We start from the raw sequence: 15,494 nt of genomic DNA, 5'->3' as shown, positions 1-15,494 counted from the left end.
GCAACAGAACAACATACCTAGTTTCAGCAGTAAAACAAGTCAAATCCAAACGGTTTAAAGTACTTTAACTTGCTTATAATCGGAGATTGAAGAAAACGATCGGCCGGAACTATAATTCCACATCTCAGTTCGGGATAGGATTTGTTTTTCTGTAACACCCCTGCAATGGCCGTCAAGGCACAGGCGCTCTAGCTCATGAGTAGTCATCACGCTTCTCTTGGCTCCGTCGTTGGATTTTAGCTGCTGTTTCGGTGAGTATTTATAGGTTTTGCTTGAACATAAGTCATTCAGGTGTTTGTTGCGTAATTTTGATATTTACAGCGGGTTTATTAATGTCATTTAAAGTTCGTTAGCAGCTTCACACAACGTTACTTGTCCTAAACAGCCGCCGTCTGAACAAAGTTAACAGTTAAACTTGCTAATTTAGCAGATCAGAAATCCTCCCAGATGATGAAGTTTAGTAAGTAAAGGATTTGTAAAAGCGTTAACAGCTGCGTCCTGAAAATGCAACTTCAGCTAAGTGATTTTAAGAACCTTCATGATTCAGTAACTAGCTTAAACTCCATTAGGATTTATTTTATTCTCAGGTAAACGTAAATTACCTTATTACCTGAGGTAAAATTCTCAGGTAATAAGTGTAGAAATGATGAGGGAAGAACACAACACTTGTTCATGAAAGACAACATTTTAAAATACTAAAACCTACACAGAAGCTCACACAGTATAACACAGAATAAATGAAATAACTCTTATGAAAACCATCATATGACTGAGACAATCATGTATATATAACCATCACAACATCAGATTAAGTTTTACATAGGTCAGCAAGACGAAGGCACTGCAACAAAATACAAACTCCACATGCAGACACAGACAGCATTTAATGTCATAATAAAGCATGTTGTACAATGTATTTGTGCAATTATCTCAGTTTGGGTTAGTGGCACTCCTCTTCAGTGATAACTCTACTGTTGTTCTTTGGGGTACATCGACATATCATTGCTGTGACGCTGCAGGGGACACATAAAACAGAGGATTGGGTGTTCAACACAATTCTTGCCGTCTGGTGAATTGCTGTACATCAACTTGTTCCTTCTCTACATTCTTTTATGACAGAAATGTCTTTATGTAAAGGAAAACATAAAATTCAGGCACCAGGTCACAGTTCAAAATATAATGGAATTTAATGTCGTGGTGCTCTCAGGCATTCTGTGTTGCTTTCAAATACGTATTTTCCTCTGGATCAGATTTCCTTATTTACTTATTATCCCAGATGAGACATCACATACAGACCTGATTTACTTTTCTGTCCTCTTTAGTGTCTTTGTTTTGGGGCAAGAAACCTCTTTAAATGTGCATGTGACACCTTTTCACATCAATGATAAATTCATTCATTTTAAATAATTTTTAAACCCCCAGACTTGAATAAATATGACTTAAATAATGTGCTTCAGCAAGACTTCTGCTCATCCAAAACTTTCTGCACATTCAAAACATATCGTGCTGAAATAAAAAACCCTGCCCGTAGTCCTTTTGTCCCCTTCAGGTTTTTTTTTGTGTGTGAAATGCACATGTAAATTTTGAGGAGGACATATTCTCTGCATTGTCCCTGAAATCTGCTCCTGTGTTTCTACACATAATGTCAATTCTGTCATTGTTGTAAAAGGTAGTTCAGGTGAAGGCATAGGGTTTATAAATATGGGATGAGTCTTAGGTGGTATGTGGAGTAAATGATTAGCTGTCTTTATTACTGTCCATGTGTGGACAATTTTCCATGTTGATGAATCCTTGCCTTTTTTTTTTTTCTGACACTGTAGATGTGATGTGATGTCAGACAAACGCCAGCGTGCCAGAGTCCAGGGCTCCTGGGCCAAACAACTGCCAAAACACTCAGGTCCAACAGGTTCAACAGGTCTGACAGGTAATTCAAGGTGTAGTGTATACTAAAATATGCCACTGCTTATGCAAGCTTCTTATCGAATTAGATCATTGTTGATGAATTTACAGAGTCAAAGCCCTGGATGCTGATAAAATAATACAATTTCTCTTTTGGATGAAATACCACCATGGACGAAAGGATTGGCACCCCCGGAATTTTTCCAGAAAATACACCATTTCTCTCAGAAATTGTTGCTATTACAAATGCATTTGGTATATACATGTTTATTTCCTGTATGTACATTGGAAAAACACAAAAAAGCAGAAGAAAAGAGACAACATTTACATAATTTTACACAAAACTCAAAAAATAGGCAGGACAAAATTGTAGGCACCCTCAATTCAGTATTTGGTCACACACCCTTTGAAAGAAATAACTGAAACCAATCGCTTCCTATAACCATCAACAAGCTTCTTATACCTCTCAACTGGAATTTTGGACCACTCTTCTTTTGCAAACTGCTCCAGGTCTCTCAGATTTGATGGGTGCCTTCTTGCAACAGCAATTCTGAGATCTCTCCATAGTGTTCAATGGGATTTAGATCCGGACTCATTGCTGGCCACTTCAGAACTCTCCAGCACTTTGTCTCTAACCATTTCTTAATGCTATTTGAGGTATCTTTCGGGTAATTTTTCTGCTGGAACACCCATGATTCTGACGCAGACACTGATTTCTGACACTAGGCCCTACATTGCAAAATATTTTGATTGTCTCCAGATATCATGATTCCTTGCAAACCATCAAGGCACCCAGTGCCAGAGGCAGCAAAACAACCAGGACACATCTTTGAACCTCCGCCATGTTTGACCGGAGATACTGTGTTCTTTTCTTTCTAGGCCTCATTCCATTTTTTGTAAACAGTAAAATGACATACTTTTCCAAAAAGCTCTACTCTGTCCACAAAACGTTCTCCCAGAAGGATTGAGGCTTACTAAGGTACATTTTTGAAAACTCCAGTCTGGCTTTTTTGTGTCTCTTTGACAGTAGTGGGGTTCTCCTCAGTCTTCTGCCATAGCGCTTCTTCTCATTCAGATGATGACGTATGGTCCGAGCTGATACTTTTCCACCCTGAGTCAGCAGGACAGCCTAAATTTGTGAAGAAGTTGACTGAGGATGTTTATCCACCATTCTAACTATCCTGCGTTACATTCTTTTGTCAATTTTTCTCTTCCGTCCCCATCCAGAAAGATTATCCACAGTTCCATGAGTTATAAACTACTTGATTATATTATGCACAGGAGACAAAGGAACTTCAAGATCTCTTGAGGTGGTCTTGTAACCTTAAGGTTGTTCATATTTTTGCACAATTTTACTTCTATATTGCCAGTACCTGTTACTTGCCACAGGTGAATTTAAATGAACATCACATGCTTGAAATAAAATGATTTACCCACAGTTTTAAAAGGGTGCCAACAAGCTTGTCCGGCCCATTTTTTGAGTTTTGTGTAACATTATGTAAATTTTGGCTTTTTTGTGTTTTCCCAATACACATAAGGTAAATAAACACATGTACACCAAAAACATTTGTAATAGCAACAATTTCTGGGAGGAACGGTGTATTTTCTGGAAAAATTCTAGGGGTGCCAATTCTTTCGTGCATGACTGTACATCCAATTGTGAAACACATTTTACTGTTTTACTGTGTTCTGCAAACCTGCCTGATATCTAGAAAATGGTTCCTAATTTAGATTTTTTGACAGTTGCAGTGCCAAACAATCATCAACCCAAAGATGCTACCACAGCCTCTGGTTCTTGGGGAATTAGGTCCCAGCAAACATCTAAGAATTTTGAGTTTCACCAACCCTCCAAGGTATACCATGGATATGAAAAAACTCACCATTGACTACTGGGAAAATTTGGCCTTACCAGTGGGCTAAAAGTGCATTTTAAGATATTGCTAATTCTTTCTCTTTTTCTTATTTGTAGCCAGTTAGAGATGTTCCACCGGAGAAAGTGATAGAGTAAGTTACGCATTTTTATCTTCACTGGACATCCTTAGGCATTTGTTTCATGAAAAATAAATGAATAAATAAAAACTTGTTTCTGTCTTTTGTAGCATGGTGGCTTGTTACCTGGTTGTATTCTATGCACAGATTGACTAACATATATCATCTTGCTCTGGATAGGAAAACAGGTGATTATGAGATCAGCCAAGGACCATCAGGGGTGTCCAGGTAAGTACTGTTTAGTTAAGAGGGAATCTGTCTGACTGGGAAATGTAGAGAGATGAAAATCAAATCAAATGGAAAAGAAGAGAGCAATAGTGTTGATGGTATCAAACCAGTGTGTTTAGTGAAGGTGAGATAAATCTGTGATTTAGTTTTAAACCCACTAGATGGCAGTGATCACACAGGCAATTCTATATGTGGCTTATGGTGAATGTCGTGTCTCATTCATGTCTTACTTCTTTTATGGCTCACACTAGGTCACAGAGGGGTGAGGTATGTTTATAATAGTTGTCTTAATCTGTGATGTATACATAACATGATGGACAACCACAATCTTGGCCTTTTGTTTATCAGTTTCTAAATGTTCAGGGTTAAAAATGTTTGTTACTACTAAAATACATCTGTCATCTATGACAGAAGTGCAACTTTAAGAAGTGGAACAAGACTAAAAGGAAAAGAAAAACCTTGATATTTATGCTCTGGTTTATATTCCTCCTTTGTTGCCAAGTGCTCTTGAGCAGTGCAGCAAAGTCCTCTAGAACAGGCACATATTGCTCTTTTGCTCTTCGTAAGTGTTCACAGTTCTGAAAATGATTTTGTTATTCTGCTCTGCTACAGAGTCTTACCTGGATCAGACTGTGATTTTGATTACCAACTATAGAGCATGTGCAATGTTTAATAGGCACCAAAGGTCAATAACAAAGACCATCGACAAATCTGATAAGTTTTAGTTTTGGCTGATTTTGACAGTTTAATGAATTATTGTAGTGGGTAAGCAGCCAACAATTATGCTGTTTAATGTAAAGGATCATTTGAAACCACTGTTACCGATTCTTTGGCTGACAGAAACTTCCTGTGTATTTCTTGATTTTTTTGTAACTTTTTCACTTTTCCATTATTTTGAAGGAATTTTGTCCATTATTTATAAAATATCTTGGAAAGGTCCACATTCAGATATGGATAGGGTAGCTCATTCAGGACAGTGAACACAACACTAAATGACTTACATACAGTACATACTGTGTACATCCACATTTCTTTATGGGGACTTAGTGTGTACTTTGTCTTTCAATCTTTTCAGACTGCGATTGCTGCCGGGATTTCTTCCCCCAGAAGAGGCTGACTGGATATTCAGTAAGCTCCTAGCAGAGCTTCCCTGGTCCCAGAAGACCAACTACAGACAGGGTAGGCACCAGGGGCTTAAAAAATAAGCAGTGTGTAAAAGGTGAAATGTGAGTAAGTGTTGGGTTGACTGGAGGGTAAGAAGGGTTTCCTCACTTCAGCAGGCATGTTGTTGGGTTCATGTTTGTTTCAGTTTCATGAAAATCCAGTGGTAAAGTTCTTTGTTTCCCCATGCTTGAGGCATTTATGTGGTGGTTTTAAAAATTAGAAAGTGCCTAAATAGTGCACACCTCTTTCAAGGCTGCAGTTGTTATTATTTTTGATATTTTAATAGCAGACTATGTGTAGAAATTTTCAGTATACATCTGGATTTAAATAGGTATTTATTTTATACCCTCTCCAAATTTTAATTACCAGTTAATAGTATAGTTTGAGAAGTTTACAGAAGCAAAAACTGCAGCCACTCTGCCACACTTGTAATTTGTGCATAGGCTTTAACAGTAGCCATTGTTAATTAAAAGAAAGAAAACTCACACATTGTACTCAGACTATATACAGCGAGCATGTTGACATGAAGCCAGACTTTGTCACAGAATCAGTCTTTTCTCTCAGCTGGCTCTCATCCATCTTGTGTGCTATTCTGCGATATCTCCATAGCAGATAAACAGCACGATGAAGACAAGGGGCTACGATTTCTGACCACAGATGCAAGTTGTGTAATCCTCAGCCCATCCTTCCTCAGACTTTGTCAACAAAGTCCATGTGACGTTTGGGAAAAGTTGAGAAAGAAGTGAAAAGCAGACTCTTCAACATGTCCCCACTCCTACGTCATTTGTCCTGCCCTGTTTGAAACCCCCCCTTCTAATACACTGACTCAATTTTTCCGACCATTTAAAATAAAGGACTGAGTTAAGGTTTTGTTTATCTTTCCCCCCGATAACATGTTTTTATGGAAAGAGAAAAGCTTTTGAGAGTTGATAAATGAGTACACATATTTATAAACACTAACTCCAGAGACCTTTAACGTTTCAGTGCCATAAAAAGTGATGACTGCCCAAGCAGTTTATTTTGGTTTCACTGTGTTCCTGAACCAGACTGCTGGCCAAAATACACTAATGGCAGAGAATTGGTTCTTGGACAAGAGCTCATTCTTTGAGAGAGATACACCCAGACCCACAGAGAGAAACTGGATTTAGATGTTTGTTACCTTCTGTTAGAGCAAGATCCCAGTGATAAAACATCGGAGTGTTTCACGTGGCTCAGTTCCTGTCATTTTAGATAGCAGTGTTGCTGCACCATGTCAGACTTTGTTGAGAGTTCACTGATTTGGGACCCAAAACTAAGTACTATCAAATATTTTTGCAGAATTTTGAGATTTTTGCTTTCCAAACCTGGTATTTTTTTGAATTTCACCCTCAAAAAAAGTCTCACCTGGAAAGTCATTTTATCTCCACACAGTCATGAAATCTGGTTAGGACACAATTACATATGTCAAAGTTTTTTTTTCTCATCCTACCCTGGCCTTAAAATGGAGAAGATATAACTTTACACAATTGTCTCCTTTAGAATGTGAGATTTAATGTCTAAGGTTGACCTCCGATATTTATGCTTCCATATTATATATTATGCCAGAGAAAGATTTAGTATGTCCTAGTAAATAGTATGTCAGATGTTATATCCCAAAAATACCAGGATGTGCTACTACATCTAGTTAAATTTCAAAATGATTTTCTAGTCATTCTTACCCACAATCCTCCATCCAATCCAGTCAAGTTACATACAAGTATAGTATGTATAGTATGTATGTACAGCTAGAGCTGCCATTATTATGGTGAAGGAGCATGTCCCATTTGTGGGCATGCTGCATGCAACAATCTGTACTTTGTGAGGGCAGCTGTTGTACATACTTAAAGTAAAAAGAAAGCGTATGCAATTTGGCAAACAGCCAAAGTCTCACCACTATCTCAACCCACCACTCCCCACTCATATCAGCTTGAGCACACCACACCAGCTCACCTGGGACTCTGCTCAGACACTTTAAAACTACTGTACAATGGCAAGCTGTGTTGCTGAAGTAACTGAGGCATACACGTTCTAACTTGAAACGGATTTTCCTTCTTTCCTTCTTTTTATTAAAAAGGGACAGTGCACATTAATGAACAAACGTACAAAATACATATTGTAAATGTGCCAGAGTTAGCATAAATGCTAGTTTGCATCTGTTGTCCCTTGGTGGGTCATAGACTAAAACAATTAATTCACAAGGCTTTAAAATACACAAATACAATACAGCCAATCAAAGAATAATACAAAGTGCATGATTATAAGTGCAAGAGTTGAAGTACTAGAGTTTGAAGTCCTGAAATTAAGGTGCTTAAGTTAAAGTGTGTATTGCCAGTATATGAGTTATTGGAAAAGTACACAAAATGAATAAAGAGTTCATTATTCAGCTATACAAAAATCACCAAGGGCAGTACATGTATACATATGTGCATGTAGACATGTACCATAGAATATCAAATAAGTACTTAAAAGTACAGAAAGGCAGGGCGGATGTGTGCAGCACACAGCACATGCATATGTGTATCTGTACACCATAGACAGTCTACCTAGCTGTGAGAACAAGTTTGGTTGTTTATAAGCTATAAGTTTTTGAGATGAGATTTGAAGGTGGTGCATTCTCTTATTGTGGTTGGTATGGAGTTCCAGGTGTTAGTACCCCTCACTGGCAGCACAGATTGACCAAAGGTAGTTCGTCTGTGGGGGACCTCGCAGTCTCTTCTGGTGATGGTCTTCTTATTTTGAAGACAAGTAATGATACAGAAAGTCTCGACCTGCAAGCTGACAGGATTGGTTCCTTTGGTTGGTTATGGATGAAACTTCAGATGTCTAAAGCAGTGTTTTATAAACTGTCATCAGTGCAGTTTTAAGGTGTAAATACTTGGCATGGCAATGACTGCTTATTTCACCTATGTGTCCTCCAGCATATAACAAGCACAGTATGGAAATGTTAACGAGGTATTTAAAAATAAATAAATAAAAAATACACTCTGAATTGTGGTATTAACTCAGGTATAGTGTCACAGATTTTTTGTTTTGTTTTTAAACAATTTTCAGGGACATTATGTACATAGTAGTAATGTTCTTCTTGTGATTACAAACAAGAGGTGTCAAGGAAATGTAGTGTTGATTTTGTTCTGTGTGTGCATGTGTGTGTGGGTGTTTTGGTCTAGGTGAAGCCTATGAGGAGCCCAGGCTGACCTGCTGGTATGGAGAGCTGCCATACACGTACGCTCGCTCCACCATGGCTGCCAACACACAGGTTAGATAACTGCAACAAGACTCAAAGAAGAAACATGTTTTCACACAGCATCTGTCACACATTTACTTTGCACCAATATCTGCTCCTTATTTTTCATTTCTTAGGCCCTTGAGTTGCTGTTTTTTTTTTTGTTTTTTTTTAAAAATGTAATATTTTTTTATTGTATTGGCTTTTCTCTCCCATGATTATTTAATCGAGGCAGGATACAGATTAATCTAAACCAGTCTAAACACGGTGTCGTATTTGCTTTTGCAGTCTCCTGTTTTTAACACTTCATCCCTCTTTGTCTTTTTTTCTTATTCTGTTTTTTCTTCCAGTATTTATCCCTTACCTTATTTACAGAATTCTCTTTCTTTGTTTTCCTTTTTTGTCACAGTGGCATCCGTTGCTGGTAACACTTCGCCAGGCCGTGGAGCAGGCGAGCGGCTGCAGCTTCAACTCCCTGCTGTGTAACTTATATCGCGATGGCCATGACAGCATCGGCTGGCACAGTGACGACGAAGCCTCCCTGGGTTCAAAGCCCGTCATTGCCTCCCTCAGTCTAGGTGACACCAGAGTGTTCAGCCTCCGCAAGCAGCCTCCACCGGTGAGATGATGGTAGAATGTGAAAACTAACTTACCCCACTCCAATTAGTACTTGTCTGTTGTTGTGCACTTTTAAAATATGTATCACTTCTAAACACTAAATGTCTTAACATCATTGTCTTGTGTTACTCTCATACTTTTATAGTTAGAGAAGCTGTGCTAATTTAATAAAACAAGCTTTGTTCCTTTATGTTTTTCTTACTTTGGCCTTAAATCCAGTATTCATCAAAATGGTCTCAGATAGTATTTGAACTGGCCCCTTAAAATCTGTTTCGGTTGAGTTAAACTGGTAGTACGACTTGGCTCACAGTCAAGGAGACCATCTCCCACTTCTACTGCATGCTACTTAAGAAAAGCAAACTACTGTGCAAACCTTAACAAAAAGGAGGGTGAGCGTAGTGGAGTGCAGAACAGCAGCCAAGGTGAGTTAGTGAAAACTGGACACAGATGAAAGGTTTCAGTTACTTGTTGTGTTTAGTCTCCACAGAGTATGTAGAGGCCCTATGTTTAATATTTGTGTTATTTTAAGTGTTAAAGTATACACTTCTGAGGAGGCAGGCTTCATTAGTTGTGATGTGGATGAGATGCACTGGTATTTAGCAGTGATTTGGTTACAGAACTGCCTTCAGCTTTGTTTTTTACCCCCTTTTTTTTTTCCAACTGTTTGGCCATTAAGCTGTGTTGTGTAATGTTACAGTGCAGAGGTCAGCTATGTGTGTGTGTGTGTGTTACAGTTATACATTGTGCTCTACTATGTGTATGTGTGTTAGGAGGAGAATGGTGACTATACTTACGTGGAGCGCATTCGGGTTCCTTTAAGTCATGGGACACTTCTGCTAATGGAAGAAGCCACACAGGATGATTGGCAGGTAGGCAAAGGCAAACACAACACAAATGGCCATGTAAAGAAAACGCAAGTTAATAAAATTAACAGCTGCTGAGCAGATCAGAACCAGACAGAAAGTAGAAAGATATTTGTTTTCATTTGTCTGGATTTTGATTGCTCTTTCTATTTTTTTGCAAACATCTTCTTTAGGTGATGATTGCTGTTTTCAGTCAGTGAAACAGCTTAAACAATACTGTATATCCTGTTCCTCATGTTTAATCTTATTATTACTAATTGCGCTAACGTCTTCTTTTTGTACCAAAACTTGCATATCAATCACACACCACCCTGTACATCACTGGATTTGTCCCTGAAAAAAACACCTTATACCAGATGCTTAGAAATTCATTTGAAGACTTTAATCAGCAAATATAAAAGTTGTGTGTTATTGCTTCAAGGTTCACATGGTTTGCCTGTTTGGATGGACTCAATTACACTGCACTGTGACAAAAACTTTATCTACCACTATGCCACAGATACTTCCATAATAATGGATATACTTCAGTGACTGATAACAAGTTATAAAACTGACAACTAACTTCTGACATTTACAGTAAGTAGTCATAGACTGAAAACCTGCCTTTGCCTGTGTGTGCATATTGAAGTGTTACTGCTTCTGACTGAACACACATGAGAGGATCGACCTGCATTCAGGTTCCTCCCCTGATCAACAGGCAGCAATGATCAATGGAATGGCCTGGAGAGATAAACAGAGCTTCAGCATAATGAGAATCATTTATTTTACAATCAGAGACAGCAGCTAGGTTTGCTTGTGTGGGAAAGTGTATGTTATACAGAGTGTGAGTGTGTAATTGGGTCACGCTCAGCAGTGAGAATATGTTATATTACAATGGTTTGAATTTCATTATGCCTAAATCTCAGCTGAGCAGATAAAAGCCTTACTTATGTCAAAAATAGGTCAAACTATTTAGGTCTACCTTCTCTGTATAGAAGAAAAAAGAGTCAAGAATGCATAGCAAAACAGCTGCTCAGGAGACGGCACAGATCCTGTGAACACTTAAACTAAGAAAAAATATAATAAATAAAGAATGAAAACAACATTTAAAAAATATATGTTTTTAGTAGCAAAAAGACAGTGATATATGTATAAACTGTTTTTTGGGTTTTTTATAGCTAAACTCTACAAAACTGAGAGTTTGAGTTGGTAAGATTAGAAAAGCCATTGTTATTTGCACATCATGTACAATAAGAATAAATCTAAGAACTTATTAAAATACTTATTTCTGAGCATTTGTGAAGTGCAAGAACAATACTAAAAATGTACGTTTATCTGAAGAGAAAGAGAAGGTGCTGCTTTGTAAAAATTGAACTAATTGTGTAAATATTCCTATTTTCATGCCAAGTACTCAACGAAATTGAATCAATGTCCTGCATTCCATGAAAGGGCAGGAGTTAAATGATGGAACAACATAACTGATATAGAATAGCAGTGGCTCACAAATGGAACCTTGTGGAACTCCATGTAGTGTTCTCGGAAGTGAGAGGCGTCGATAAAGAGTAACATATTGACTTACCATAAACATTTATGCATGCCATTCTTGGCCGCTAGTATGTATGTATATATAAAACAAAATCTCTAAAAATGTGTTACTTTAGTTGCAAAGAATACCACCATATGAAGTCTTTTACTACTTGCCCACCTGCACCTCCACTAAAAAGTTAGTGAACAGAGTGAGACATAACCAAAGTGATGGGGGAATAAAGTCAGTGAGATCTACAGACAGTGAAAGAGGTTGGAGCTTAAAAGAAAAAAAAAAAAGGATAAGGTCACAGGTGTTTTATGGCGACATCTCGCAGAGTATCTCAGCAAAGGTTTCATTGCTCCTTTAAAGACCTTCCCAGAGAAAGAAGATCACTCCAGCTATTAATCCTCACTCTGTCACTACAGTCAAAGTTGGCCTAACAAAACCATCTGGCTCAGACAGAAAGGTTTGGAAGTGAGTGCTAAATATTTAACTAAACTCATCAGTCCTTCTAAACTGCCTCATTTATTTGAAAATGGATACATGGTTATTTCTGCCTTTCCTGGGCTCTTTTTTTATTCTTTCTTTTGATGCTGTTGTGAAAAAAAACAAACCTTTCACCTCCTTTTCAGACACAGGGGAAAAAGGAGCGTGTCTGAGGGCACAAGATGCACAAATAAATTAAGTCTATCTTTCCCTTGGGCAAAAGGTCTAGACATAAGTTAGCAGAACTTGATTGGGACACTTCATGGCTGTGCTGTCCCATGAAACATTTTAATTCTGCTTTTGCAAAGGTAAATAAAAATGACTTTTACCCCCCATTTGTCACATGGTAACAAAATAGTGTTTGTTGCATGTTGCCACATTTTCTGGTTGGACCTTGTTTACAGTGCAGAGGTCAGCAGCAAAACAAAAATAACCCTGTGGTTGAGAAACTCCTGAGTATATAGGTCTTTTTTGTGCTGTTAGATTTATTTATACTTTTGCAAGTTAACTAAGCAAACCTGTCCTACTAAAAACAGAGCAGTTCTTTTTTCATCGCCATCCTCTCCTTCAGTGCTCACCAGTAGGTGAAAGGCAATCCTAGATTTACCATGTTTTGGAACAAGCTTTGTCTGCTTGGTGTTTTGGCATTTGATGGCTGTTTAAGGTCTTGCACCGTGTTGCTACCTTTTTAAAGTCCTGACATTGCCTGCGCTCTGTTATTGGCTGGGGGGTTACACACCCACCTCACCAAGCTTGGAGCCCAGAAAATTCAGTAGAAAATACAGGCAGGATCTCTCGAGATGACCACAACCAAGTGTTTGTAATCAGTGGTGATTGAGAGGGGTTATTTTTGTATAAGTCTGGTATTTGTAGGAATTTCCTGTATAGTATACATTTCATATTTTGTCTGAAAATAAAAAGTATATATACAGTATAATTGGTAAGAATTGTCCTTTAATAGCCATCTGCCAATGAGAACAATGTTTAACGTAGACTCTTACATCCACGCAAGTACATTTTCATTTTTAAACTTTTGCTACATTTATGCCTAGCGTCCACACTTCTCGATCATTTTAAGATCCCTGAAAAAAGAGACTTTTGGAAATGCAGCTGACTCCGTTTCAGTCCTGTGGGGTTGTGTTGTAGTCTTAACAAACAGAAACTGAGACTTCTGGAAACGTTGACGTAGACACCCATGTTTGCTTTCTCATCGGACCTTAACGTCACAACGAGACGTACCGCCATGTGACCATGTTCTGAAAGACAACACAGACGTCAGCCTTCACTGCCAGTGGTTAATTCAATAGAATGAATTACAGCTGTTGCTTACCTTTTTGTCTATCGTAACAGCTGCTGTGCAGTTAAATCTCTGGTCTTCCTGTTTGTCATTGCTATTCTTCAGAAGTATTTTCTGCAACTGAGCAACCAACCCCCCTGCTTCATGTTTACACTGGCCTCTCCATACCTAGTGTAGATCAATAGCCATATAATTTGTGTTTTGTATGCATGGAGATTTTTTCTGACACAGTGCTAAAATGCTCATCTGGACAAAGTTTGCTTTAAAGTTTCACTTTAAAATGAAAAATGTATTTGTGTGACTGTAACATAAGCACCAACCTCCTAACTTCATAAAGACTGTTTTGGATAAAAGACCAGCATAGAAATATTTGACCTGTAAATGTAAAATACTTTGCATATCAGTCCTTCTGTCCTCAACAGCATCAAGTGGCTAAAGAGTACCATGACAGGGGCCCTCGCATCAACTTGACTTTCAGAACTATCTACGAAGAGCCGGAGGGCCACAGGCCAGGTACCAAGATGCGATTCAGAGCCAAACAACCCTCAGGGTCAGGTACCTAAGACTCAGGAAACTCTGTGTCCAGTTGTTGTCAGACTCACGGTGCTGGAGATGAGACGGATGAGATATGAACAAGACAAGCTAATCAATGATGCACATAATTTGAAAGAAAGGCTAGACAGCGTGAACATCATTATCCTATTTATTGAGCTTTGTACGCAATTTCAGCTCTGAGGAGAAAGTCTAGTAATCACATCAGTGAGTCACACACGACAGTATGAATAACATAATATTAATGCTGCTGCAGTCATGAGCAGTCGTGATTCTCAAATGTCAGTGTTTTCAGAAAACTATTCTGAAGCAATGGTCCTGTCTTTGGTTTTAAGGGATGAGACATCATAAGCTCTACACATGTTATGTTGATTTTATGTATTTATTCTGAAGGGACAGTTGATTATGATCACATCATTTGACAGCAGTCTTCAGTCAGTACTGCAGGTACAGGGACAGCCTGCGCTGTTCTAGTTGCCAGCAGGTTTGTACGAGGAAACTCCCAGGTGGCAACAGCAGGTATCAGAATCAACATGCAGGTCTTTATTCTGTATATCTCCTTGGTAAGTTACTTAGATTTATTTGGTTTGATTGGTCTTTTATGGCAAACTTTCATTTGACCTACAGTTGTATATCAGCCGTTTTGTCTGAGAAGTAAATGTGTGCATATTGATAATTCCATGCCACTGAAATGTGTTTCTTTATGAAAGTCAGTCGATTATTGTCAGAGTGCTCACAGTACAGAATGCCACTCTTCATTTTCTTTTGGTAAAATGTCCTCAGATGTATATGATTTTCAGCCTTGTTTATCTTGGTGAGCGTTCTAGAAAGAACATAGCTGCTATAAATAGTGAAGGAGCAAGTCAAGTGGCTACTTTAGCCAAATAGGATCTCTATGATCTGTCCCTTAAGGAGACAGTTGTTTTTGCACTGTGCATGAAACGGGCAACCAGCACAGTGTCAGCACCAACTATCCAAATTAAATCACTTAAATTACTTATTTGATTAAATAGTTTCTGTTTCAGTTGCAATTGCAAAAATACCTTTTTTGTTTCATTTGAAAAGAATGTACAGTTAGTAAAAAATTAAGTTCAATGTTTGAAACCTTAACTATTTCATTACACCTTGTATTTTGCAGTTTGGCATACTGGTTCTTCATGTGCTGTTTATTGTGGTCACTAATACCAGAACCTGCTGCTGTTTCAAAATGTAAAACTTAAAAAGTTGTAAAACTTACATCAGTACTTTTCTTTGGCAAATAAAGAAATGGAGAGAACTTTTTGTGACTCACTTCTATCATCCATGTTTATACCAGATTCAGTTTGTTTCTTATATCTCTGAAACACAGCACGTAAATGGAAATATGCTGCTGAGGATTACACTTTCAAGCTGGGGTAGGCAGAAATCTGGAGAACAAAACAGCAGAAGTTGAAAATATCTGGCCCTCCTCTTGCAACTCTTCCTTTTCCACACTCTCTTCTGAGCTGTTATAACCAGATAAACGCACATTTTAAAAGCAAATATAGTCACCCTAACTGAAGGTCCTCTGTCTGACCCATTGTGCCGCCACATCCTATACTTTGTTGCTCTCTGTGCTATCTCACCTGCTCTGGGTAAAAACACCCGTGATTGACAGTCTCCTGTCACAAG

The 15,494-nt window shown here is 38.2% G+C and overlaps 1 protein-coding gene across 2 annotated transcripts; it reads left to right on the top strand.

Annotated features, from left to right (window-relative positions):
- Positions 1-158: 158 nt before the first annotated feature.
- Positions 159-15,121, top strand: alkbh3 (alkB homolog 3, alpha-ketoglutarate dependent dioxygenase). Of its 2 annotated transcripts, none has more exons than XM_008294055.1 (10): positions 159-251; positions 1,821-1,924; positions 3,643-3,752; positions 3,869-3,903; positions 4,069-4,116; positions 5,192-5,295; positions 8,466-8,554; positions 8,931-9,140; positions 9,910-10,008; positions 13,715-15,121. In XM_008294055.1, exons 2-10 carry the CDS (start codon positions 1,831-1,833, stop codon positions 13,853-13,855), a joined length of 930 nt encoding a protein of 309 aa, XP_008292277.1. In that variant the 5' UTR covers positions 159-251; positions 1,821-1,830; the 3' UTR covers positions 13,856-15,121. The 2 variants fall into 2 exon arrangements, with proteins under 2 accessions (XP_008292277.1, XP_008292286.1); XM_008294064.1 differs by having other exon boundaries at positions 159-255.
- The last annotated feature ends 373 nt before the right edge of the window (positions 15,122-15,494 follow it).

Source organism: Stegastes partitus, unplaced genomic scaffold, assembly GCF_000690725.1.
Source record: "Stegastes partitus isolate 25-593 unplaced genomic scaffold, Stegastes_partitus-1.0.2 Scaffold21, whole genome shotgun sequence".
Taxonomy (NCBI): Eukaryota; Metazoa; Chordata; class Actinopteri; family Pomacentridae; genus Stegastes; species Stegastes partitus.
The sequence above is the reverse complement of the archived record's forward strand: the minus strand, read 5'-3'. Positions and strand labels throughout refer to the sequence as shown.

What these genes read in the sequence shown, in the direction of transcription:
- alkbh3 (XM_008294055.1), top strand. Translation starts at nt 1,831, where the DNA reads ATGTCAGACAAACGCCAGCGTGCCAGAGTCCAGGGCTCCTGGGCCAAA. An exon ending in CCACCGGAGAAAGTGATAGA is followed by an intron (nt 3,904 to 4,068) that starts GTAAGTTACGCA and finishes TGCTCTGGATAG; the next exon opens with GAAAACAGGTGATTATGAGA. An exon ending in TCCGCAAGCAGCCTCCACCG is followed by an intron (nt 9,141 to 9,909) that starts GTGAGATGATGG and finishes TATGTGTGTTAG; the next exon opens with GAGGAGAATGGTGACTATAC.